General features: G+C 39.2%; 1 protein-coding gene across 5 annotated transcripts in view; it reads right to left on the bottom strand.

The window, feature by feature from the left end:
• CACUL1 (CDK2 associated cullin domain 1) overlaps window positions 1–25,028 on the bottom strand; it is an 83,425-nt gene that overhangs the window by 48,874 nt on the left and 9,523 nt on the right. For all 5 annotated transcript variants that reach the window (XR_003972740.1, XR_003972738.1, XR_003972737.1 and 2 more), the window contains exons 2-3: window positions 7,304–7,430; window positions 6,286–6,388 (exon numbers count right to left, since the gene is read on the bottom strand). Coding sequence is in view for 1 of the 5 variants with exons in the window: in XM_030333994.1 (XP_030189854.1) it covers window positions 6,286–6,388; window positions 7,304–7,430 (230 nt within the window). In the remaining 4 variants the exon portion in view is untranslated. The remainder of the gene's footprint in view (window positions 1–6,285; window positions 6,389–7,303; window positions 7,431–25,028) is intronic.

Below are 25,028 nucleotides of genomic sequence, written 5' to 3'. Positions count from 1 at the left end.
AGTCGGTAACTTATTATTTTTGCTACTGTTGGGATGTGATCCTTCACATTTGATGGACTCTAATCTCCCAATTTTTATCACCCTACCCCCACAAGCCCATCAAAACTCTATTAAATTCTCAGCCAATTAGCTTTCTTTTCCAGAATAAACAGGGGCCCCTAGTGGAGAAATGGCTCAAGTGCTAGACTCCCCTCTCTGGGTTTCCTTCTCTCCGATTGTGATCCTATAATTCCTTACACTTTTTATTAGCAACCTTGTCCATTTTTTACATTGTAATCAGTAAAGCGTTGGTCCAAATTATCTAGCCTTATCAATCATTTATGTGCTGTTATACCTAACAGACTACCTTATATACTTGGATGGAAGGCACTGGCTACATCAGGTTTCCCACTAGGAACCCCCATAACCAATCAACCAGCTCAGTTTTTTATACTAACCAAAAAATTGACTGTGACTGAGAAAGGCAATAGGGAGTCTAAGGTTTCTGAACAAGAAAGTGTGCCCATCATATTAGTGTTTTCAGAAGATTACTTAACCAAAGAGTATAGAAAAACCAATTGGGAGAATACTGCAGACATGAGCCAATACTGACATGGAGAAGAACAACAGCAATTAGACTGAAACATGACAGAAGCAAGGGAAATGATAGTGTTCTATCAACCTTGACAATCACCTGGAAACAAGGGGTGAAGGAGAAAAAAGGAGTCAAAGATGAACATGAAATCTCAAGTCTGAGAGTGAAAATTATTTGGGTGAAAAGGAATTTAGATTTAGACACGAATATGAGGTATCCACAAGAAGAAATCCCAGTTGAAACGGCCAACAGACATTTGGAGAACCTGGTCTGAGCCCTCACCAAAAGTATGGGGACTGCTAAGAGTTTCAACAGAATTTTCCACAACTAACCAGAATATCGTTCACTAAACTAATAAACCTGTTACCTATTTCCATTCACTGGTATATTAAAAAATCAGAACTAGAAATTCACATTTGAGGCTTTGGAGATACAGAAAAAGGAAAATGTATTAATAGAGAATTTATTTAAAGAAGAGAGGAGTTAAATGCAAGGGAGCAGAATGGCTTTAAAACAACCTGAGGCAGAGGGAGTGGGCAGGGGGATGAGCTAAATGGATGATGGGTATTAAGGAGGTCATTTGTGGGGCGCCTGGGTGGCGCAGTCGGTTAAGCGTCCGACTTCAGCCAGGTCACGATCTCGCGGTCCGTGAGTTCGAGCCCCGCGTCAGGCTCTGGGCTGATGGCTCAGAGCCTGGAGCCTGTTTCCGATTCTGTGTCTCCCTCTCTCTCTGCCCCTCCCCCGTTCATGCTCTGTCTCTCTCTGTCGCAAAAATAAATAAACGTTGAAAGGAGGTCATTTGTTGTGATGATCACTGAGTGTTACATGTAAGTGATGAATCACTAAATTCTACTCATGAAACTAGTATTACACTATATGTTAACTAACTGGAATATAAATAAAAACTTGGAAGAAAAAAAAAACCTAACGCAAAACACTATCACAGCTCAAACAATCTAGTAGTAGGTAAAAAAGTATAGATATACATGCTGTGTAGTATAATGTAAGCAGAATACTGAGTAGGGTTAGCTATTTAAGTGATTTTTGAAACTTAATAAACTAAATAACAAAAAAGCCTTTTAAAGTTACTTAAGTGGTAGAAAAGTCATTGTTTCCAAAATAAAAGAACTAGGATTTCCTTTTTTTAAGAGTGAGTGTGAGCAGGGGAGAGGGTCCAAGGAGGAGAGAATCTTAAGCAGGTTCCACACTCCGCATGGAGCCAGACACAGAGCTCAATCTGATGACCCTGGGATCATGACTTGAGCCAAAATCAAGAGTCGATGCTCAACCAACTGAGCCACCCAGGTGCCCCGATTTTTTTTTTAAGAGTCAACACATTAGAGTATACAGTTACGTAGAAACATTTAGGTTTAACTAATTAAAATCTTTTGAAATCTCTGAAAACAGTAGTCTCTAGTTTTTAAGTCAATAACTGCGCAATATGGAAAATTATTTCATATACCCTTCAGTCTCCCCAACAGGATATGACTTAGAGATAAATAAGTCACTCTGACACATAAACCATACAAACCTGCAGCTATTTTAAGATGTCCTTGAAAGATAAAGGCCCATGCCCTGAAGGTCTAACTCATGGATTTATCAACACCAGCACTACATTTCTGATTATGTGCCAAATGCAACTCATCCCACTTTTGTTTTAGCAAATTTTAACAGTATTTCATTTCTAAAATCAGAGTTGCAAACAAAATGTTCCACCCAAATTAAACTTTTCTGGCTCATGGAGCCTGGCATATAGTCTTGTTCTGTTCCACATGAAAACTTATGCCACGTATTTGTAACAATGAATAAATCAATAAACAGAATCAACTGAACACTGAATACATTTATAAAATGCCTAAACATCTAGAGATTAGTGATGGTATGTACCTAATTAGGCTACTCTTTCCATAGGATAGGTCAAATTTAGTTGCTGTGTTGGGAGTGTGCCAGACATGACGGATAAAAAGACAAACACAACAGAGTCTGTGCCCTCATAGGAGGACCTGCGAGATGGCCAAACACGGACGCAGAAACAATATAACACAACAACTGCTCTAACAGGGTTGTCATTGCCAAGGTGTTGTAAGTATCCAGAAGGAAAAATTCCAATGGTCTGTTTTGCTTTGAGGGGAGCGCAAGGAGTCCAGAACATTCCACACAGGTGGACACTAACAAGCTTGAGCCTGGGAAAACAACGAAGAAGCATTTGCCAAGCAGGAAGCAGTAGACAAAATACCTTATTACTTTGCTTAATGCAACCAGATATTTCAGTAAAGCCACTTCATTTCAATGTTGAGAAAATTTACAAGATACCAGCATGTTTAGTCAAGAGGCACACAACTACTGAGTGGCAGAGTTGAGACCAAAACGCAGGTCCCCATGTTTTTACCCACTTCACCAGGCTATTTAATAATGGTTAGACTTTAGAATCTTACAAAAGATATCATTCTGAAGTAAAATATTTTTATAGGCCATATTGCTGAACTCTTAAGTAGAACATGTACGGATTCTAAAAATCAACTACATTCCCTTGGTTTTATATACTACCTTTACATTTATCAATGTGGTTTCCAAAATACTAACATCAAAAAAGATACTACTCTTATGTTTTCGTTTTTAATAAAAATTACTTCATTACCTAAAGTGAAAATTTAGTCTTCTAATATGCTGTATTAGTAAGGAAGGGTGGGGGAAAACAGGCACTCCGATCTATACGTAACTGGTTAGACTGTTCGTTGGTACGACTTTGGTGAACTGCAATACGGACGGACGTAGTAAAACACTGCAGCACTGTTAGTAACACCCAAAGATTGGAAGCAATCTAAATATTCATCAATCAAAAATCAGTTAAATAAATGAAGGTCCATCAATAAAGTAAGGTTAATGGACAATCAGACATTCATGATAAAGAATGAGGGAGCTCTAGGCACACTGACAGGGACCATTCTCCAAAACCTCAGAAACTTAGTCTCTAAACCTTAGTGACTCCAGAGTACCGACTGGTACCCCAGGCAGCACAGCCTGGGCAAGTAACAGGTTACCTTCATATTATTGATAATTGGTCAAGCAAACACACGGCAAAGATGTAACCAAGTGACCTTCCAAAACTACCAATTTGATTGAGCTTGATAATACAATACTATTGTGCCCTCTAACTTTAAAAATATAACACTGTAACTGTAAGAATGAAAAAACGTCTTACAGTGCTTAATATGACTAAATACAAGAAAAATCTACTCAAGCAGAAGCTCCAATTTAACAAATGAATTTAGCAAATCAGAGTTCTATTGGTCAAATTAATGATCTACATGTGAAGTCAGGGCCCAAGTGTAATACACATAATAACATTTTCAACCCACATTTCATAGATATAAATAGGACAAGTAGCATATCTTGCCCTGATAATTGAACTGAAATGGTTTGCTTTTTTTTCTTTTAGAAGATTAATCAGTATTATTTCAGTAACAGCAAAACAGTGTTAATAAAATCATCCTTTTTGAGGATACTGAGTTCTTTGCTGTTCTAATAAAAGCTCTGGTACTCCTGAACCCCAAAACCACCTAATGCTTGAAGTTAAAAAAGATGATTACATTCAGATTTCTACTAGAAAAAGGTTATTCAACAAGCAGTAAATTATTTGTTAGTAAATATTTGATATACATTGCATTCAATAGGCATGTAATGCCTAGTATGTATCAGATACTAGACTAGGTACTAACAACACAATAAAAACAGCTAGGATATATCAGATACCGGGATAGGTGCTAAAGACACAATAACAAAGAAAGCAGACATGTTCCTCTGCCTTCCCAGAAAATAATATTGGGGGCAGGTGGAGGGAAAGGCACAGCTAAACAAGAAGTTATAATACGCAGAATGAACTACAATAATATACTAGGTGTTGCAAAGGCACAGGTGAGGGGCCCCCAAACCCAGACTTGGGGGAACAACGTATCAGAGAATGTTTCCCAAATCAAATGATGTCCGAGCTGCAGCCAAAGTAAGATCACACCAGCCAAAAAAATAAGAGGGCAGAAAAAAAGGAAGAATTTTCCAGGCCATCGAGTTAACACGGCAAAAGCCAAGAAGAGTACATAAACTGTTCAAGGAACTGAAGTAAGTTCAATACACAGGAGCAGAGACATAACATATCAGGCTACAGAAATAAGCAGAATCAAATAATGAAATGTTTCCTAAGTCATATGAAAAAGTTTGAACTTCCATCTAGTAGAAAAATGATAATCAGATTTATGCTTTAGAAACAGTCACTCTGAAATGAAGAATAAAGCAAGAGATGTGAAGACTAGAGGCAGAGTAACCAGCTTAGATGAGTGTTTCAGTGCCTGGGTTGGTAGTGGCTAGTGAAGAGAAGTGGACAGAAGCCAAGAGAGAAATAGGAAGCAAACAAGATCTGATAGTAAATTGTATGTGAGAAGTAAGGGCAAGCGTAGAATCAAGAATTTGTAAGCAAGTAACTCAAAGCTATCATGCACAGATCCTGGGTTTCATCCACAACTTATAATGCTTAGGTACCAAACTTTTTTGTTAGGGGCACCTGGGTGGCTCAGTCGGTTAAGTGTCCTACTCTGGGTTTCAGTTCAGGTCATGATCTCAGTTTGAGTTCGAGCCCCATGTTGGGCTCCATGCTGATGGTGTGGAGCCTGCTTGGGAGTCTCTCTCTCCCTCTCTCTCTCTGCCCCTCCCCGGCCTGCTCTCTCTCAAAATAAAAAAAACTTAAAAAAAATTTTTTTTTAATATATAAATTTGTTTGTTAAATGAGTAAATATTTCATATTTGGTGGCAAAAAGATTAAGAGAACAATTTACACTCTTAACAACAGGAAAACTATGTATTTGGCCATGATAAACAGCTCTGGCTACAATCAAAAAATAAAAAAATAAAAGCTACTTAGGGCAACTGTTTGCAGTAAACAAGACCAAGATACCTCAGACCAGAAGGCAAGTGAGGAACAATATCCAAGGCCAAAGCATGCTAGAAACTGTGGATATTCCAGAATTGCTGGAGCACTTCCTAAGTGTGGTATGGATCCTGGTCATCTATTGCTGAGTGACTTTTCTATACATGTCACTTCTGCACCAGAACTAAAATATGATCTGGCCCTGGCATAAAGATTGTCCCTGACCTTCAAGCACTGGAAACTTTACTAAGGCAGGGAGGGACAGGGATCAGAGGCCAAGTGCTTCCTTCAACAGAATACTTTCTGCAACCTGCCCTACCCAAATTTTACAGCTGGGATGATGTTCATCTACAGAGGGTTTATCAACAAAATGTGACTTCACTTGTTTATATTAGCAAATATTAGAAACTAGCAGGCCATCACCAATCCTCAAAGATAATATCAAAAAAGTTACAGTTAAAAAATTAAAATATACCTACATTTATATTATAAAAGTCATCAAATACTAAGGTTAGCAGAAACAATCAAGTTTTAAATAAAAGCAACACTGACATAATAAATGGAATCTGTTAAAGTCTGAAGTATATTCAATCTAAAAAGTTCCACAATTTATATCTAATTCTCTAACAAATTACTCTAAAGGTTAGGTACTTTGGTCAATACTCATCTAGGAAATATTTATAAATTTGTACTTTAATCAAATTAACAAGCCTCCAAATATATATCATAGAGACTACTTTCAACCAGTCCAAAAGTCCCAAGGAAGCAAAAATCAGTATGATCAGTTCTTTACCTGCAGCTCCTTCGAGACTCTCTCTAGGTGATTAGTTATCTTTTTAATCAGATCACTGTACATCTGTTCTGAATGCTGCTGGCAGACACATTTATACACACAACTGTGGGGGAAAACCAAAACAGAAAAACCAAGTTAACAACAAAGAACTTCATTCAACCTAAGATGAATGCATACTTTGGATATACGGACACTGGTCAAATAATCGATTCAGGCCTAAAAAACTGACCAATCACAACTTTTAAATAGAAGTTTACCTTGCCCCAATCAGTGCTCAGATGAAAGAGATACTACCACCAGCTGCAAATCTTTCAGAGTAATGCATTACACATTTTGCCAGTAGTAGATAATCTAGTATCAGGTGAAAATCTGAGAATCTGACTATAACTACTTACAAACTAGCTTCTCACTCACTCTCTCGTTTCAATGAATATCAAAATAAGGGAGAGAGAGTGATAATTAGCACCAAGTTTCTAACTCACAAAAGGTTTGCAATGTAATCTCTTTGTGCATCACTTGTGTCGAACAACACAACTATCGCTTCCTCCTCTGTGACAGGGCTGATCTCATGTCCTACCCCAGGTCCTCACTAATTTGCTGTTTCCATTTACCAGGACCCGGGGAACAAAATAACCAAAGACAGAATTGTGTGTCAATAAACATCAACAGATCGAGCAAGGGTCTCCCCGTGAAACAAAAAATACATTATTTTTGCACCAGATACTGGTCATTCGTGTCTTTTTCACTGACCTCCAAAGTTTCTTCATTATGTATAGTGGGGGTAGCAGGCTGAGGTGGGAGGAAGTCTAATCGAGTTGAGGTTAACTCTACCTTGATTCAAAAGCCATTCTGAAGCAGAAAGTATAAAATCAAACCTCCAACCACCAAGTGTGGAATATACAAATCACCTATAGAACCTCACCATACATGTATTATATGCATACCTACTGCCGTAATTCAAGGTGTCATGAATCTCAACATACCCTCTCAAACCCAGGCAAATGAAATCTTGACTTACCTGTATATCTGTTCATAGGATATGGGGATATAGTCACCAGGACTCTGGGTTAAAAGCTGATCTATGGCACCATCCAATTTTGGCCAGTAAGTGCTCTTATAATCTTCAATAGTTATAACATTCATTACTAAAAGTAAAAAGTAAAATAAATATTACTACATACCACATGTAAACACAAATCAAAGCAATTTTGTGCTCGCAAATTCCTTTCACTTATTCTAATTTCTTTGACATTCAATCACCTAAATACAACTCAATTATTATCCCATTTCAAAAACAAGGAAACAGCAACTTTGCCAGGGATTTTAAAGAAGCCATTAATTACGATTTAAAAAGGAATGACCATGAATCCATCTTTAAAAATAAAAACAAAACAAGCAAGTATCTTTGGTTTCCTTTTCCAGTTTTCGTATCTATTATCAGTGGAGCATTTTCAAACACACGTCACCCTCAAATACATGTTGCCAATGATGTGACAAGGCAGCCTATCCATGAACCACAACAAAGTTCTGGAAAATTATGAACCTCAACAATCAATCTTCAGCGACACCCCCGAGAAAATTCACATAACATAGGACTATCCCCATACTATAAGTCCAAATGCTACAGTGACAAAAGAGGTTGCTAGAAACTCGCAGGCATTTTTGCACCACCAGCACTTCCTGGACATTACTAAGGCTCGGACTCAGACTCTACCAACTTACACTTGATAAGCCCAACAGGAAAACATCAATGAACTGGAGACTTACATTGAGGCTGACCTCATTCCTACTGTCTGGCTCTCCTTCCTTCACTAAAGGTTTCATAAAGTTTTTACAACAGCTGGTCCTAACAACTTTGAAATCCAGGGTGACAGGGGATTCACACCAATGAAACGCCAATGTTAAAAAGAGCTACTCTGCCCCCGCCCGCTGGAAAAAGGAGCTATCCAAAGAACCTAAAATACCCTGAGTCTTATAGAACCACCACCATCTCAAGAGGCAGAAGGTAACAATACTACATCAAGTATTTTACTACTCATTTTACCAGCAAGTGGGAAGCAGAGTTGACTTCCCTAAGAGTACATGGCTAATTACTGTCAGAAGTACCAGATAAAGAAAGCCTTTACCTACTGATTTCCAAATTCAGCTTCAAGAGGTCTCTCATATGTATGTACCACCTGTCATCGTTGCTCAGTATTTTCTTTAAATGAATTCACTTTTTCTTGCTTAAATTTATTCTTTTTAAAAAATGTTCATTTATTTATCTTGAGAGAGAGAGACAGAGAGAGAGCAAGCGTGCATGCACATGTGTGAGCAGGGGAGGGGCAGAGAGGCAGAGAGAGAATCCCAAGCAGGCCCCATGCTCAGAGTGGAGCCCAATGTAGGGCTCAATCCCACGACCTTGAGATCATGACCTGAGCTGAAATCAAGAGTCAGATGCACAAGTGACTGAGCCACTCAGGCACCCCTCTTGCTTATATTTATTCTAAAGAACACATTCATACGACATGGAATAATCTTAAATGCATTTTGCCAGTTGAGACTCAGACCAAAATGGCTATTATAAGATTCTCATTTATATAAGATGCCAGTAAAGTCAAACTATAAAAAGGAAAACAGACTAGTGGTTGCCAGGGGCCGGAGGGTGGGGAGGACTGTCTACAAAGGGTAACATGGGAGAACAAACTGTTTTGTGTAGAATCGTCTGGGTGGATACGCCACTCCAGGCAGTTGTCAAAACCAACAGAAATTTATACAATAAGTAAATTTACCGTCTGAAAATGTAAAAAAACAAAACAAAAATCAAGCAGGATGGGGTAGTAAAGATGGAATGAAAATCTTGACCAATGAATTCCTGCATTGAAGGGAATGAAGAAAGAAAAGTTTTGGCTACATAAAAGGCTAAAACCAAAAGGAACTGTATATGCACGCACACACAGACACACAGACACACACAAAAGGATGGGCGAAGCCAGATCACAGAGGGCCTTAGAGGACATTTTAAAGACTGGCTTTTACTCTAAGTAAGATGGGGACATCTGGAGAGTTTTGGATGGAGAAGTGATGTGTTCTGACTTGGGTTTTCTATGGGTCATCCAGCTGCTATGTTGGGAGTAAGCAAAGTGAGGAGGCTGTGAGATGATGGAGGTTGAACCAGGTGGTAGCAGTGAGGGTGAGAGAGGTCAGACTTTGTACATATTTTACAGATTGAGCCAACCAGATTTGCTGACAGTCTAGATGTGAGATATGACAGAAGGGTCCAGAATGACTCCAAAGTTTCTGGCCTGAGCACCAAAGGATGGGGTTGCTGTGTACTGAGATGAGAATGGATGTAAGAGAAGCTCAGCATATCTGAGAATACAGCAGAAATTGTTGGTGCCCCACCCGTTTACTCTGTCCACAAACACAAAGGCCACTGTCAGCGATCTACCGAAAGCGATTTTCTCTTCTACGTGGTTCTAGTTTACTGAATCTCCTATATCACCTAAACCAGATCACATACCCACTCTACACCAAAAGGTGAGGCTTAATGAAGGTAAGTGACATGCTCAGAAAGAAAACTTCAAATACAGAAGCCAAGAATTAACATAATCATCCCATGGCACCCCAACTGCTGAGTTCGATGATCTCCACCTCTGCTTGCAACTGGAAAGCACTCCTACTTCTCAACCACAGGCTTTACACTTCAGCAAATCACCAAGTCAAGGATACAAAGGAGAAAAAAGAATCTAAAATGTAAAATCCTGCGGCTGTAAGTACAGAATGGAGTCCCACTACAGAAGCAGTAATTGCTGATGCCTCTCAGGTATCTTTCATGTGGCATTTTTTTTTTTTATGTTCTGCTTTTAAGTATCTTTGAAAAGAGACTTTAAAACCAAAATGAAAAAGGCATGATCACAGAAGAAAATCTTAAAGCCTATTTCCACATCAAAAAAAGCCGTATCTATTTCCACTTTACATTTCCATCTATAAATATAATATACGTCTATTTCTACATATATTTTGCTTCGAAAATAAATAAATAAGTAGCCAATTTGGCTGACCTCTATTAAATGCTGGCTATTACAGACTACCTGTGTTTCTTCCCCCAATATTCATATGGTGAAATCCTAACCTCCAATGTGATGGTACTGGGAAGGGCCTCTGGGAGGTAATTAGGTCATGGGAGTGAGGCCCTCACAAATGGAATTAGCACCCCAGAGACATTCCTCACTCCTTATGCAATAGAAGTCGCCAGCAAGAAGACAGTCTACAGGAACCTGGAAGTAGGCCCTTGCCAGACTGAATTCGCCAGTGCCTTCATCTTGGACTTCCCAGCCTTCAGAACCGTGAGAAATAAGTTTCTGTGATTTATAAGCCATGCAGTCTCTGATATTGTTCTAACAGCTGAATGGATTAAGACACTAGCTAACATCACTTTCTTCTAGGAAACCAGCTGATCTTCACCATGGTAGCAAAAGAACAGAATACAGACAAGCATCAAGAGAACCAGAGGTAGTATGAAGAATGAGCACATGTTGGTGTAAACTCTTAGCCAAAGATTAGTTAAGTTTTTCATGCCAATCTGCAATCAACACTTAAAATGACAATCCAAGAAACTTCAAGGTATCTATTATTTCCTTGCTAATCTCAACCTAATCCCTGATTTAAAAAAATATATACACATACATACAAAGCATGTGTTTGTATGTGTGCAGTATGTAGCCTTGAATTTTAAAACTAGATCCTCTTGTTAGAGAAATGTAGTCAGTCACTCTCAACTTTGTCCACAAAGAAGTTCAGACTGACCGAAAGAAATATAAAGCATGGACACCGAACAAAAATTACCATTAGATTTCTAAATTTTATCTAGGTTGTGTTTTCCAGCTTGAAAATAATGCACTACTTTTTAAGCAGTTTAAAGGTATTAAAACTCAAAACCCAACAAGGCCCAGGTCAGTAATATAAATGAGTAAAGCAGGCCTAGTATAAAAATCAGAACAATGAGCATTTCAATGAACTGAAGAATGCAGTGCTCTCTAGAGACAGTCCGGTTCAAAAAATGTAAAATCCCTAGTGTTAGCCTCAAAACATCATGCCACAAGACTTAAACCTAGAAACACGTATTTATTAGATAGCAAGTTCATGCAGTCTAAGTCCTACTGAGAAAGTTGCTTAGTTGATCTTTACTAAAATAAAGTGAAATAAAGTCTAAAACACATGGAATAGTTGAAATCTAAGGTTCGGGAATATTAGCAGGTTATTAATAAATAAGAAACTATTAGAGATATATAATTCACACCAGGCAGGAATACATATGTTCAATTCTCATACTTATTTATCCAAGTAATTCATCAAAACTTGACATATTACATACTGTCCATCTCCCTCAAACTAGACACTCGCCCCCTGGAGGAGGAATTTACTACTACAGCCCCAACTCCCGCCAAAGAGTGCCTAGCACATGACAAGTACTCACTAACACGTGAATTAATTTACCGAAAACCAAAATAAATGCTTACTATAAAAACAGTTGATGGCATACCACTTAGTGGTTGTTCTGGAATTAAAGTTTAAAGCATATTTTATTTCACATAGACTGAAGCAAACCAGGTTAAGTTCTACTATTCCTTTTGAATTTCTTTGTTATTTGTTTGTAAGGAAGGGGAAGATGTATTCAGAAATTATATCAGGCATTATTAATCTATACTTGGTCTACTGCAAGACCTTTCATTACCTTATATTAGTGGTTCTCCAAGCGTGATACTCAGAACAGTGTCAGTATCATCTAAATTTGTTGTAAATGCCAACTGCCAGGCCCTAGCCCAAAACTACTGAATCAGAAACTTGGAGAGGAGCGGGGAGTGATTCACAATACAGGGATCTGTTTACCAAGCACCCCAGGTGATTCTTACACCTGCTCAAGTCTGAGTGAGACCCACAGCCTAATGCTACTCCAGCAGCTCAGGACAGCCAGGGTCACAGGTGTATTCTGAACAACTTGTAGAGTCAAATAAAGGTGTAAATGTATCAAAGAAGAATGGTGAAACAACAGCTAGGAGCTGTTTTCATATCAAAAATTCCTTAACTTTATATATTCCTCTATGTCTCTTTTCTTCCCACCAAGAACACTGCCTTCATTCAGAATTGACTCCTGAAGAATACAGCAAAGGCAGGGCAGGGCGCCCGGGGGACTCAGTGGGTTAAGCATCAGACTTCGGCTCAGGTCACCATCTCACAGTTCGTGAGTTCAAGCCCCGTGACGGGCTCTGTGCTGACAGCTCAGAGCTTGCAGCCTGTTTCGGATTCTGTGTCTCCCTTTCTCTCTGCCTCTGCCCTAACCCCCTCCCCGCCCCCCCCCGCCCCCGCCCCCACCCAATGCTCTGTCTGTCTCACCCTCAAAAATAAACAAACTTCAAAAAAAAAATACAACAAAGGCAATTACAAATTAAATGATTAAGCCAAATTTAATAGGCCAAATTATGTCTCAAATGCAATGACTTCTTAACTATAATTAATGACAACTAGATAAGGTGACAGAATGGACTAGGGCAAAAAGCTCTGGGTTTTCTATTTAACTCTGGCTAGTGTATGTGATCTTGGGAAAAAAAGTATGACTTCTTATTGCCACAGTCTGCCTGCGCATCCATCATCAGTAACAATCCAGTAAACCTGTGTTGTCCAAAACATTACCACCTGGTAGAATGCTCTACTCTCTCCAGCACAATGGGATGACTGAACACTTTCAAGTAATGGACAGAGAGAAGCTGAAGGCCAAGAACAAAGCCTGGGGATTGGGGGAAAGTCCGTGGGAATGAAGAAAAGGAATAGAATAAAACAGGAGACTCTGAAGCAGAACAAAGTAATGTATTCTAATAAATAAATGGGGTGTTAACTAAAAAAAAGAAATTTCCAATTATTTATTTCTCTCAAAAGGAAAATAACTTGATACTGACACAAGAGATCGTTAATACTTAGCTGTTCATAAGAGAACTAGCTGGTTTAAAAAAAAAAAAAATAGTAACAGGGGTTACCAAATACTTTAAATATCCTTTCCCTTAGGAGAAAAAAACCCCTACAAGTTAGGTATATTCTGATTTGCCAACAGAGGAGGGCAGCTAATGTTAAGTCCTAATGAAGCAACTGTTTCTTAAGTAGGCAAAAACCTGGGGCACCTGGGTGGCTCAGTAGGGTGAGTGTCCAACTGTGGCTCAGGTCATGATCTCACAGTTCATGGGTTCAAGTCCTGCATCAGGCTTTGCCCTGACAACATGGAATCTGCTTCGGATTCTGTCTCCCTCTCTCTCTGCCCCTCACATGCGTGTTCTCTCTCTCTCTCTCTCTCTCTCTCTCTCTCTCAAAAATAAATAAATAAGCATTAAAAAAAAAAAAGCAGGCAAAAACCTTTTAAAAGTTCCATGCTTCAGGTATTTGTTTAGGAAGTTTCTAAGACTTAGAGTTTGTGGTTTCATTCAATTAAATACTATGGACAATATAAAATGTCTCCTGTGATCATTAAGAAATCATTCCATGTAAAAATGAAGTTACATTCACATAAACAATTAAATTAACACTACTATCTTATTTTTATTTCTGTAAGTCCTTATTAATATTGTTTAAAGGTTCTGTGCTTCCCACCCCATCCTATCCTATCCTCCCCAAACAGAATCCACAAAAGACTTTTTACATACTAACTATATGAAACTAAATATATAACCTGCTTTGCCTTGGTTAAAATAACATGTTTCTTTCCTAAAAACACTGTAAAACTTGTATAGGAAAAGCACTTCATTACTGTTTTACTGCTTAAAAATCCACACATTTCTCAATTTGACAAAATGTAATGAAATGTAATGATGCAAATGTCCTTCATCACTACTTGATCAGAAAACCAGCTACAGCAGCCAAACAGCAACAATGAAATCTACAAACCTCTAGAAGAATTACTACACATTATTGTACAATTACAACATCACACTTGAGACTGTGACACACATCCTAAAACGAACATGTTATAACAGTATATATGAAAAGGTCAAGGGCTATCATTATAGCTCTAATTCCAACTAATCCCAAATCTCTTAATATTCATATAGAAAGTATCTGTCCAACTGAATACACAGGTGTAAACCATGCCAAGTGCAAGTCTGCCATAGTTTTAGAAGTCTGCTGATTTCCTCAAAGACTTATACAAGTCAATCTCTCCGTGACATTAAGACCAGGTAAGTTTAACTTTGAAGTAGTAGCATAAGGCAGTGTGTGCTGAGGTGCAAGCATCAAAAAGTAGCTAATTTTGCCCTGCAGGACCTTGAGAAGTTCAGGGCTCGAAGACAAGATACAAGGAGTATGGGTTAGAAGCAGAGAATGGGCAGTGGGAAGGAAGGAAGATTGGTTGCATGTCTACAGAAGGGTTATTCTGTGCAAAAACTGAAAGATAAAAGCCTGGGACTCTGAGACATAGATACATTAAGGAGGTAAGGGGTACCTGCACAAACGTGTGCACAAAGCACAGGACTGATTTAAGTAAAAGCCAAAAGTCAACAGAAGAGGGGCATCTGGATGGCTCAGTTGGTTGAGCATCCAACTCTTGATTTCAGCTCAGGTTATAATCCCAAGGTCATGGGATTGAGCCCCGCATCAGGCTCCGTACTGACTGTGGAGCCTGCTTGAGATTCTCCCTCTATCTCGCTCTCTCTTTCTCACTTTCTCCCTCTACCCCTCACCCCCACTTGCTCGCTCTAAAATAAAAAATAAATAAAAAGATTAAAAAGTCAACATAAGAAATGCTCAAACATCTAATCCTGCTCCTTTTCGTAAGTTAGGGAATGCCATGGACCAGGAAAAATGCACTTTACTTCCTGTTCCACTTACCCCTCCCCCACCATTCTCCCAGAATGAAGATCCTCCCTCTAGAGAAACTCAACAGTGCCAGAGAAAAGATATTCACATACTAATATTTGGCAGTTCTCCAACAAAATAGCAGCTCTGCATCTAAATAGCCTAAAATGAAGGCCAACACTTATACTTGGTAAGGTCCCTTGTAAACACACAACTACCACAATTAGCCTTTTTCAGTTTTAAGTATGAACAGACTACTACAGATCACCAATATCTGCAGAAAGTTGACATGAGAAATCAAAACAAAAATTGAAAAGATAAAAAGAAAGATATGAGAACTTTTTAAAAACTTTAAAAAACCCATATAATTACTATCCTTGGAGATGTAAAATAAAAACTAAAGACTGCCATGAAAAAGAAGCAATCCAAATGATCTTAATGTAAAAATATAGCAACTGTTAAAAAAAAAAACCAACTGAAGAAAATATCAAGAAATTCTCCCAAAACATTGAGGAAGAGATTAAATATGGCAAAAGTAGTTAACAGAAGACAAAAACAGGAAATTTAACATATAACCACCAATAATTCCAGAAAAAAAGAAAGAATAGAAAAAACATAAAGGGAAAAAAATATTGACACATTAAAATAAGAAAACATCCCAGAAATTTTCTCAAGGGGAAAAAAGGTCACATACAAAAGAACAATTATTATTATTTTTTTTTAATGAAATTTATTGTCAAACTGGTTTCCGTACAACACCCAGTGCTCATCCCAACAGGTGCCCTCCTCAATGCCCATCACCCATTTTCCCTACCCCCCCACCCCCCATCAGCCCTCAGTTTATTCTCAGCATTTAAGAGTCTCTTATGGTTTGCCTCCTTCCCTCTCTGTAACTTTTTCCCCCCTTCTCCTCCCCCCTGGTCTTCTGTTGAGTTTCTCAGGATCCACATATGAGTGAAAACATCTGGTATCTGTCTTTCTCTGCCTGACTTACTTCACTTAGCATAACACTCTCCAGTTCCATCCACATTGCTACAAATGGCCAGATTTCATTCTTTTGCATTGCCAAGGAGTATTCCATTGTATATATAAACCACATCTTCTTTATCCATTCGTCAGTTGATGGACATTTTGGCTCTTTCCATAATTTGGCTATTGTCGAAAGTGCTGCTATAAACATGGGGTACGAGTGCCCCTCTGCATCAGCACTCCTGTATCCCTTGGGTAAATTCCTAGCAGTGCTATTGCTGGGTCATAGAGTAGATCTATTAATTTTTTGAGGAACCTCCACACTGTTTTCCAGAGTGGCTGCACCAGTTTGCATTCCCACCAGTAGTGCAAGAGGGTTCCCATTTCTCCACATCCTCTCTAGCATCTATAGTCTCCTGATTTGTTCATTTTAGCCACTCTGACCAGAGTGAGGTGGTATCTCAGCGTGGTTTTGATTTGTATTTCCCTGATGAGGAGTGACACTGAGCATCTTTTCATGTGCCTGTTGGCCATCTGGATGTCTTCTTTAGAAAAGTGCCTATTCATGTCTTCTGCCTATTTCTTCACTGAATTATTTGTTTTTCGGGTGTGGAGTTTGGTTAGTTCAAAAGAACAAGAATTAAAATGGCACCCGAAGTCTCCAGTGTAATACTGCAAGCTTAAAGTCAATGAAGCAACGCTTTAAATTCCAAGGAAAAGTTATTTTCAGTTAATAATTCTATACCCAGTCAAAACATCAATCAAGTGTGAAAGCAGAATTTTTAGACATGGAAAGACAAAACTTTATTATATATACACATTTTCTCAGGAAGCTAGTAGAAGATAAGTTCTACACACACACACACACACACACACACACACACACACACACACCGGAAAACACTATCTGGGAAGCCCCTGAGTAGCAACTGGGCAGTGGCCCTAAAGAATAAATAGAAACAGATTAACAGTTTCACAAGCAGACACGAAAATACTGATTAATGGAACATTTTTAAAATACCAGTGACAGATACATGGTGAATCTGATGAAGCCACTGAAGAGTTTTAAAAATAAGTTTGACACATTATGTAAGTGTAAACAAAGCAACTAATAACGAAGATCTATGTGTAGGAAAATGTAATCCGAATGCATTCCTGGCCATAATCATAATGTAAAGATGGCTTATTAATTGATCCAAAAATTGTGGTATTAAAAGAATTGAGGGGTAAGGTAGGTAGAAGTATAAGAGAACTAAAACCTCACATTAATAACAGGAAGCCAACAGATCATATAAAAGTGAAAAATTAAGCAATAACAGCAACTGAAGTATGTAGATAAATACTAGAAGAAACAGCTAAATGAACCAAAAGTTGACTCTGAGTTAGAGGGTTAGAAATGGAAAGTGGAAGAGGAGGGAACCACTGATTTTCATTACATAGGTTTTCATATAGTTTAAGTTTTTAATTTTTTTTTTTCAACGTTTATTCATTTTTGGGACAGAGAGAGACAGAGCATGAACGGGGGAGGGGCAGAGAGAGAAGGAGACACAGAATCGGAAACAGGCTCCAGGCTCTGAGCCATCAGCCCAGAGCCTGACGCGGGGCTCGAACTCACGGACTGAGAGATCGTGACCTGGCTGAAGTCGGACGCTTAACCGACTGCGCCACCCAGGCGCCCCTAGTTTAAGTTTTTAAATGATAAACCTGTACCTTAATAAAAACAAAGTTTTGTGCTGTTTTGTATTAAGGCCAATGAGTTTGGTGAATCTCAAATGCTCAGAAAAACAAATGCACTGGAAAGAAATTTTTGTTTCAGTATTTCAGGATTTCCAATATTCTAAGGCACACGGAATGAGAAAGCTCAGATTTTACCAACTGCGCACTAGACCTTTCTATGTGACTATTCCATAGACCTTAAAAAAAGACACATACACACACAGAAACACACACACACACACCTCTACCTACCTATACTCTTCCCACATCTATATCCTCCCTCCTTCACCACCAAATTTTATAGACTCTAGTCCCCAAATATTTCTAAAATCTGAAAAATGATCTCTTCCAATGCTTTATTCATTCACATCATCATTTCTTGTCTAGACTACAACAAATTACAACCCCCTAGCTAGTCTCAAGGCCTCCATTCTCTCCTTTCTAATCTAAATTAACATGCTAAGACAAATTTTGCCAAGCTGACTCCCTTAATACCCTCTGTGGCTCCTATTCCTACAGGAGAAAATCCTATCTTTAACATGGCAGGCCCCTCACATCTACACAACTTTCTATCCATTTAGGTTTAATTTGTACCACTCCCTCCTCAAACCCTGTGTTCCAACAATTTCAACTCTGGGTCTTAAGCACAGGCTGCTCCCTCTGCAAAGGAAGTCTCCTTGAGCCCAATCTTGCCTCCTCAACCCACCTGACAAACTTTTATTGGTTTTCATAAAGATTCTCTTTTTCCTCTATGCTACCATGCACTTATATAACTTTACTATAGCATTTAATCATAACGTATCATAATTATCTGTCATCATCTTCCACACTAACCTCTATCTCATCAACAGAGACTAAAGTATTACCCTGGCATACAGAAGACCCTAAATAAATATTCGATGAATAAAATGCCATTCAGATGTCTGGTCAGAACAACTGCAACTACAAAGTATGGACCTATATATAACTCTACCCATAGAGGTTAAAAGCCTAATGACTACAAAAGTAGAAAGAAAAAGGGAAAGCCAGTTTCTCCTGCCAAGACATGTTACAAAAGGCTATCAATAATAATTTTTATATGGTATTTAACAGTTTACCATGTGATTACATACAGTCTACAGCTTACAGAGTTACAGTTTAAAGAGGAAGTAAGCACGGCACCTGGGCAGCTCAGTCTGTTAAGCGTCCCAACTCTTGGTTTCAGCTCAGGTCATGATCTCACAGTTCATGAGATCGAGCCCCACATTGGGCTCTGTGCTTACAGTGTGGAGCCTGCTTGGGATTCTCTGTCCCTCCCCTGTTTTTGGGTTTGTTCTCCCTCTCTCCCTCCCTCCTCCCTCCCTCTCTCTCTCTCAAAATAAATAAACATTAAAAAAATAATAAAGAGGAAGCAAGCAGCATTCATTTCCTTTAGGGATTTGGGACTGGGCCTTATATAAACATTACAATGACTTTCCCTTAAGGTTTCATCAGTGTCACTTTATGCAATACATGTCAAAAATGGCAAGACAAGACTCCCAATGAGATCCTGAAATCCGGCCAATCAATCAGTATCATAGTGCCACTTACTGCGGCACAACTCCACTAAACTGAAAGGTAAGAAAATACCCAGTCACGACCACAGATGCTATAAACAGAGCATATTTTAAGACCTGAATGTATTAACTGATACGCTTGCCAAAGGATCAACCAATCTGGAAACTGGCAGATGCAAAGGGTAGGATTTACTAAAATCAGTTAACACTTTTCATCCAATTCAAAAGTCCATTTTAACACATTTTTAATCATTAATTTAAAAAAAAAAAACAGTGATTTCACGGAGTTCAATTTAAAATACCGTGAAACTTTTGTTTACCTGAAGAGAACCATTTGGTGCACTAGGTTAATCACTTTCCTGAGACCACTGCACAGTATTGTCAGTCAAGGCAAGATCCCCCCCAGTCCCTGTCTTTATCCGTCTTTATCCCCTCACTGCCTTTTACCCTCAAACCCCAGTCCCACCTGCCTCCATCCCCAATACTTTGCAACAGGGAACCATTCATTCCACTCTATTTAATATATTTGCAATATGAGCAGATGTGACGTGCTACATCTGAGCAAAAGCTTTAAAAGCCATTTAGTGCTTCTGTCCACTTTCCTCTGTTTGCCTCTGCCAAGAGTGACAGGACCCAGAAAAGAGCTGCTCTTGCAAATGAGAGGACATGTGAAAAGCCACAGCCAACTGCCAGCCACAAATATAACATGAGCAAGAATAAACCTGCGCTGTTCCATAAGCTCCTGAGATGTGGGGAGTTATTATCACAGAAAGCTAACCAATGTACAATGTAAAGCTGAACTAAATAATTACACTTCCCAAATCGGATTCCACCAATGAGACACACCTGAGTGAAATCTGGAAGGCCAAAGTGAGACAAAGGATGTATTATTGCTGCCGGTGATTCTGGCAAGTCAAGAGACGTTAGAATTTGTGGCATCCCAACTCCAAGTTCCAGGGTCTGGTGACCAGCTTCAGGGATGAGGGAGGCAGGTGTGATGACGTAAGCATAGTGGTGTCGCAGCACCAGCAGGAGCCTGCCTTCAGCTCGAGTGGAGCAGCCTCACTGACTTCTATACCTCCAACCTCTTCAACAATTTTTCAAGGACCTAATTCCAGTATTAAATCTCTTCTTGCTTTGGATACCTAGTGATTGCTTGCACTGAACTATAAATGATAAAGTATTTGGTACTGGAGTAGTTAAGGACACACTCTCATAAGCTAGGAAGCTGGCTCTGGTTTTCCCATCTAGTTGGATTTCTTTTGTTTTTAAGTTTATTTCTTTTGAGAGAGAGAGAGAGAGAGAGAGAGAGAAAGAGTACGTGAGCTGGGGAGCGGCAGAGACAGAAGGAGAGAAAGAGAATCCCAAGCAGGCTCTGCGCTGGCAACAGAGTCTGACATGGGGCTCAAACTCATGGGCCACGAGATCATGACCTGAGATAAAACCGAGTCAGACACTCAACCAACTGAGCCACCCAGGCACCCTGCGATCTAGGTGGATTTAGACAAGGATGACCGTGCCAACATCAGATAACATAATACAACAGGACCTGTCAGGCAGCAGTAAAGAGTTAAATTATCACCTATGGATACCCAGAATAAAGTTCTTGAGGAAACGACACGGCAGACTGTTCTGGCAGTTATGATGGAAATGAGAAACACAGACTGTGGAGTAAACTGATTCTGGTAACAGGTGAAAACTTTAAGAAAATTATTAGCTCAATGAACAAAGACCAAAGAGCATCCGTGACTGTCATAAAAGAATCTCTTAATTCTTACAGGCACAGGGTTGACATACCTCAAAAATCAGAAACAGAATGATCCTGCAAGTTACACACAATAACCATACAAAAATAATTTAAAGCTTAGATAAATCTTTTTAAAATTTTTTTTTCAACGTTTTTATTTATTTTTGGGACAGAGAGAGACAGAGCATGAACGGGGGAGGGGCAGAGAGAGAGGGAGACACAGAATCGGAAACAGGCTCCAGGCTCCGAGCCATCAGCCCAGAGCCTGACGCGGGGCTCGAACTCCCGGACCTCGAGATCGTGACCTGGCTGAAGTCAGACGCTTAACCGACTGCGCCACCCAGGCGCCCCATCTTAGATAAATCTAAGTGAAAGGGTACTGACTGTGAAACAGTACGACCTTGAGACTTGAAATGGAACCAGTCTGGTGGACTCTGATCAATCTGGGAACTCTGACCTCACAAAAGTCACTGAGCCTTCCCTGCCTAAGAAGTACCCGTCCTCCACAATATGAAGCTAGTCTTTACCTAACTAAAGACTCTGTCATGACATTACCTGAAACCTACAAGGGAATGCAGATCTCCACATGCCTTACCTACAAGCTGTCCCTAAACCTCCAACTAAATCAGATTCTCCAGGGGAACAAGTACTAAATATAAACCAACGGGAGTCAGCTTACATTCCAAAAAACACTACAGACTCTTGGAAGACTCTAAGATGTCCAAAGACATTAATATCTTATGTTGGAGGGGTGCCTGGGTGGCTCAGTCAGTTAACCATCCAACTTCAGCTCAGGTCATGATCTGGTGGTTCGTAAGTTCGAGCCCTACGTTGGGCTCTGTGCTGACACCTCGAAGTCTGGAGCCTGCTTCAGATTCTGTGTCTCCCTCTCTCTGTACCCCTTGCCTGCTCACACTCTGTCTCTCTCTCAAAAACAAACACTGGGGCACCTGGGTGGCTCAGTCGGTTAAGTCTCCAACTTCAGCTCAGGTCATGACCTCACGGTCTGTGGGTTCAAGCCACAAGTCGGGCTCTGTGTTGACAGCTCAGAGCCTGGAACCTACTTCAGATTCTGTTTCCCTTTCTCTCTGCTCCTCCCCCACTCATGCTCTCTCTCAAAAATAAAATAAACATCAAAAAAAATTTTAAATAAATATTTAAAAATTAAAAAAAAGAAAATACTTTATGTTAACAAAAACCTAGAGAATACACATGGGATCAGATTCTACGGGTACTGAGTAGAAGGAAACATAACTTTAGATAACACTTAAGTTATCAAAAGGAATATACTCACTAAAGATTATTTATTGCACTACCTCAAGCAACTAGATATGGTTATTACAGTTTGCTCCGTTAACTGGCTCAAACCTGGACTCAATGATGGCCTACATTACAAACAGCTCGACCTCCTGCTGAATAAAAGCAGGATTAACAGCAGATCAGATACCAAGGAAGACGTAGCAATGGAAACTATCTGAACTGAGGCACAGGGAGGGGGAAAAAAAAAAACGAAAAAAGATAATGATCAGAATCTCGGTGATTCAGGGCACAATAACAAGTGGTCTAACAATATGTGTAACTGACGGGGAATGGTAAATCTAAATACGTATATATATTCACATATACATATAAAATGAACGATAATGTTCCAAATTTGACAAATTCTTTTTTTTTTTTAATGTTTATTTACTTTTGAGAGACAGAGAAAGAGCATGAGCAGATGAGGGGCAGAGAGAGAGGGAGACACAGAATCCGATGCAGGCTCCAGGCTCTGAGCTGTCAGCACAGAGCCCAAAGCAGGGTGTGGGGCTCAAATCCACAAACTGTAAGATCATGACCTGAGCCAAAGTCAAACGCTTAACTAACTGAGCCATCCAGGCACCCCAAATTTGACAAATTCTAAAACCCTACAAATCCAAGAATCTCAATGAATAAAAAGAATAAACATAAAGAAAACCCTACCCCAAGGAATGTAACAACTAAACTGCTGAAAACTTAAGGCATAAATGAAAATCCTAAGAGCAACCAGAAAAAAAAAGACACGTTAGAGAGAGTAACAAAGATAAGACTATACAGACATTTATTAAATAAGAAACAAGGCAGGCCAGAAGACAAGGAAAAACATCTTTAAAGTGTTGACAAAGAAAAACACAACAAAACACAAATTGCCCATCTAGAATTCTATATCCAACAAAAATATCCTTAGAAAATAAAGGTAAAGTTGGCACAAAAACAGACACTCAAATCAATGGAACAGAACAGAGAATGCAGAAATGGATCCCCACAAACATATGGCCAACTAATCTTTGACAAAGCAGGAAAGAATATCCAATGGAATAAAGACAGTTTCTTCAGCAAGTGGTGCTGGGAAAACTGGACAGCAACATGCAGAAGAATGAACCTGGACCTACTTTCTTACACCATACACAAAAATAAACTCAAAATGAATGAAAGACCTAAATGTAAGACAGGAAGCCATCAAAATCCTCGAGGAGAAAGCAGGCAAAAACCTTTTTGATCTTGGCTGCAGCAACTTCTTACTTAACACACCTCTGGAGCCAAGGGAAACAAAAGCAAAAATGAACTATTGGGAACTCATCAAAATAAAAAGCTTCTGCACAGTGAAGGAAACAATCAGCAAAGCTAAAAGGAAACCGACAGAATGGGAGAAGATATTTGCAAACAACATATCAGATAAAGGGTTAGTATCTAAAATCTATAAAGAACTTATCAACTCAACACCCAAAAAACAAATAATCCAGTGAAGAAATGGGCAAAAGACATGAATAGACACTTCTCCAAAGAAGACATCCAGATGGCCAACTGACACATGAAAAAATGCTCAACATCATTCACCATCAGGGAAATACAAATCAAAACCACAATGAGATACCACCTCACACCCGTCAGAATGGCTAAAATTAACAATTCAGGAAAAAACAGGTGTTGGCAAGGATGCAGAGAAAAAGGAACCCTTTTGCACTACTGGTGGGAACGCAAGCTGGTGCAGCCACTCTGGAAAACAGTATGGAGGTTCCTCAAAAAATTAAAAACAGAACTACCCTACGACCCAGCAATTGCACTACTAGGTATTTATCCAAGGGATACAGGTATGCTGTTTCGAAGGGACACGTGTACCCCCATGTTTATAGCAGCACTATCAACAATAGCCAAAGTATGGAAAGGGCCCAAATGTCCATCGATGGATGAATGGATAAAGAAGATGTGGTATGTATATACAATGGAGTATTACCCGGCAATCAAAAAGAATGAAACCTTGCCATTTGCAGCTACGTGGATGGAACTAGAGGGTATTATGCTAAGCGAAATTAGTCAGAGAAAGACAAACCTAGGACTTCACTCATATGAGGTCTTTAAGACACAGAACAGATGAACATAAGGGAAGGGAAGCAAAAATAACATAAAAACAGGGAGGGGGACAAAACATGAGGGACTCTTAAATATGGAGAACAAACAGAGGCTTACTGCAGGGGTGGTGGGAGGGGGGATGGGCTAAATGGGTAAGGGGCATTAAGGAATCTACTCCTGAAATCACTGTGGTACTATACGCTAATTTGGATGTAAATTGAAAAAATAAAATTAAAAAAGAGAAAAGAAAATTTTAAAAAGTAAATAAAGGTAAACTACTTGTGCAGGCAAACGAAAGCTGAATAAATTCAAGGCCAAAAGGACTACACGATAAGAAATGTTAATGGAAATTCTCAAGGCAGAAGAAAAGTGGTGAAAACTTGGGTCCAAGCAAAGGAATAAAGAGTAATAGAAACAATAACTAAGTAAATATAAAATACTTTCCAATTTTTGATTATTTAAGACAAGTTTCATATATTATGATTCCATTCATATGAAATATCCAGAATAGGTGTACCCATAGAGACAGAAAGCAGGTTGATGGATGCCAGAGGCTGATGGGAGGGAGGAATGGGGAGTAACTGCTTAAC

This window comes from Lynx canadensis, chromosome D2, assembly GCF_007474595.2.
Source record: "Lynx canadensis isolate LIC74 chromosome D2, mLynCan4.pri.v2, whole genome shotgun sequence".
Classification (NCBI taxonomy): domain Eukaryota; kingdom Metazoa; phylum Chordata; class Mammalia; order Carnivora; family Felidae; genus Lynx; species Lynx canadensis.
The sequence above is the reverse complement of the archived record's forward strand: the minus strand, read 5'-3'. Positions and strand labels throughout refer to the sequence as shown.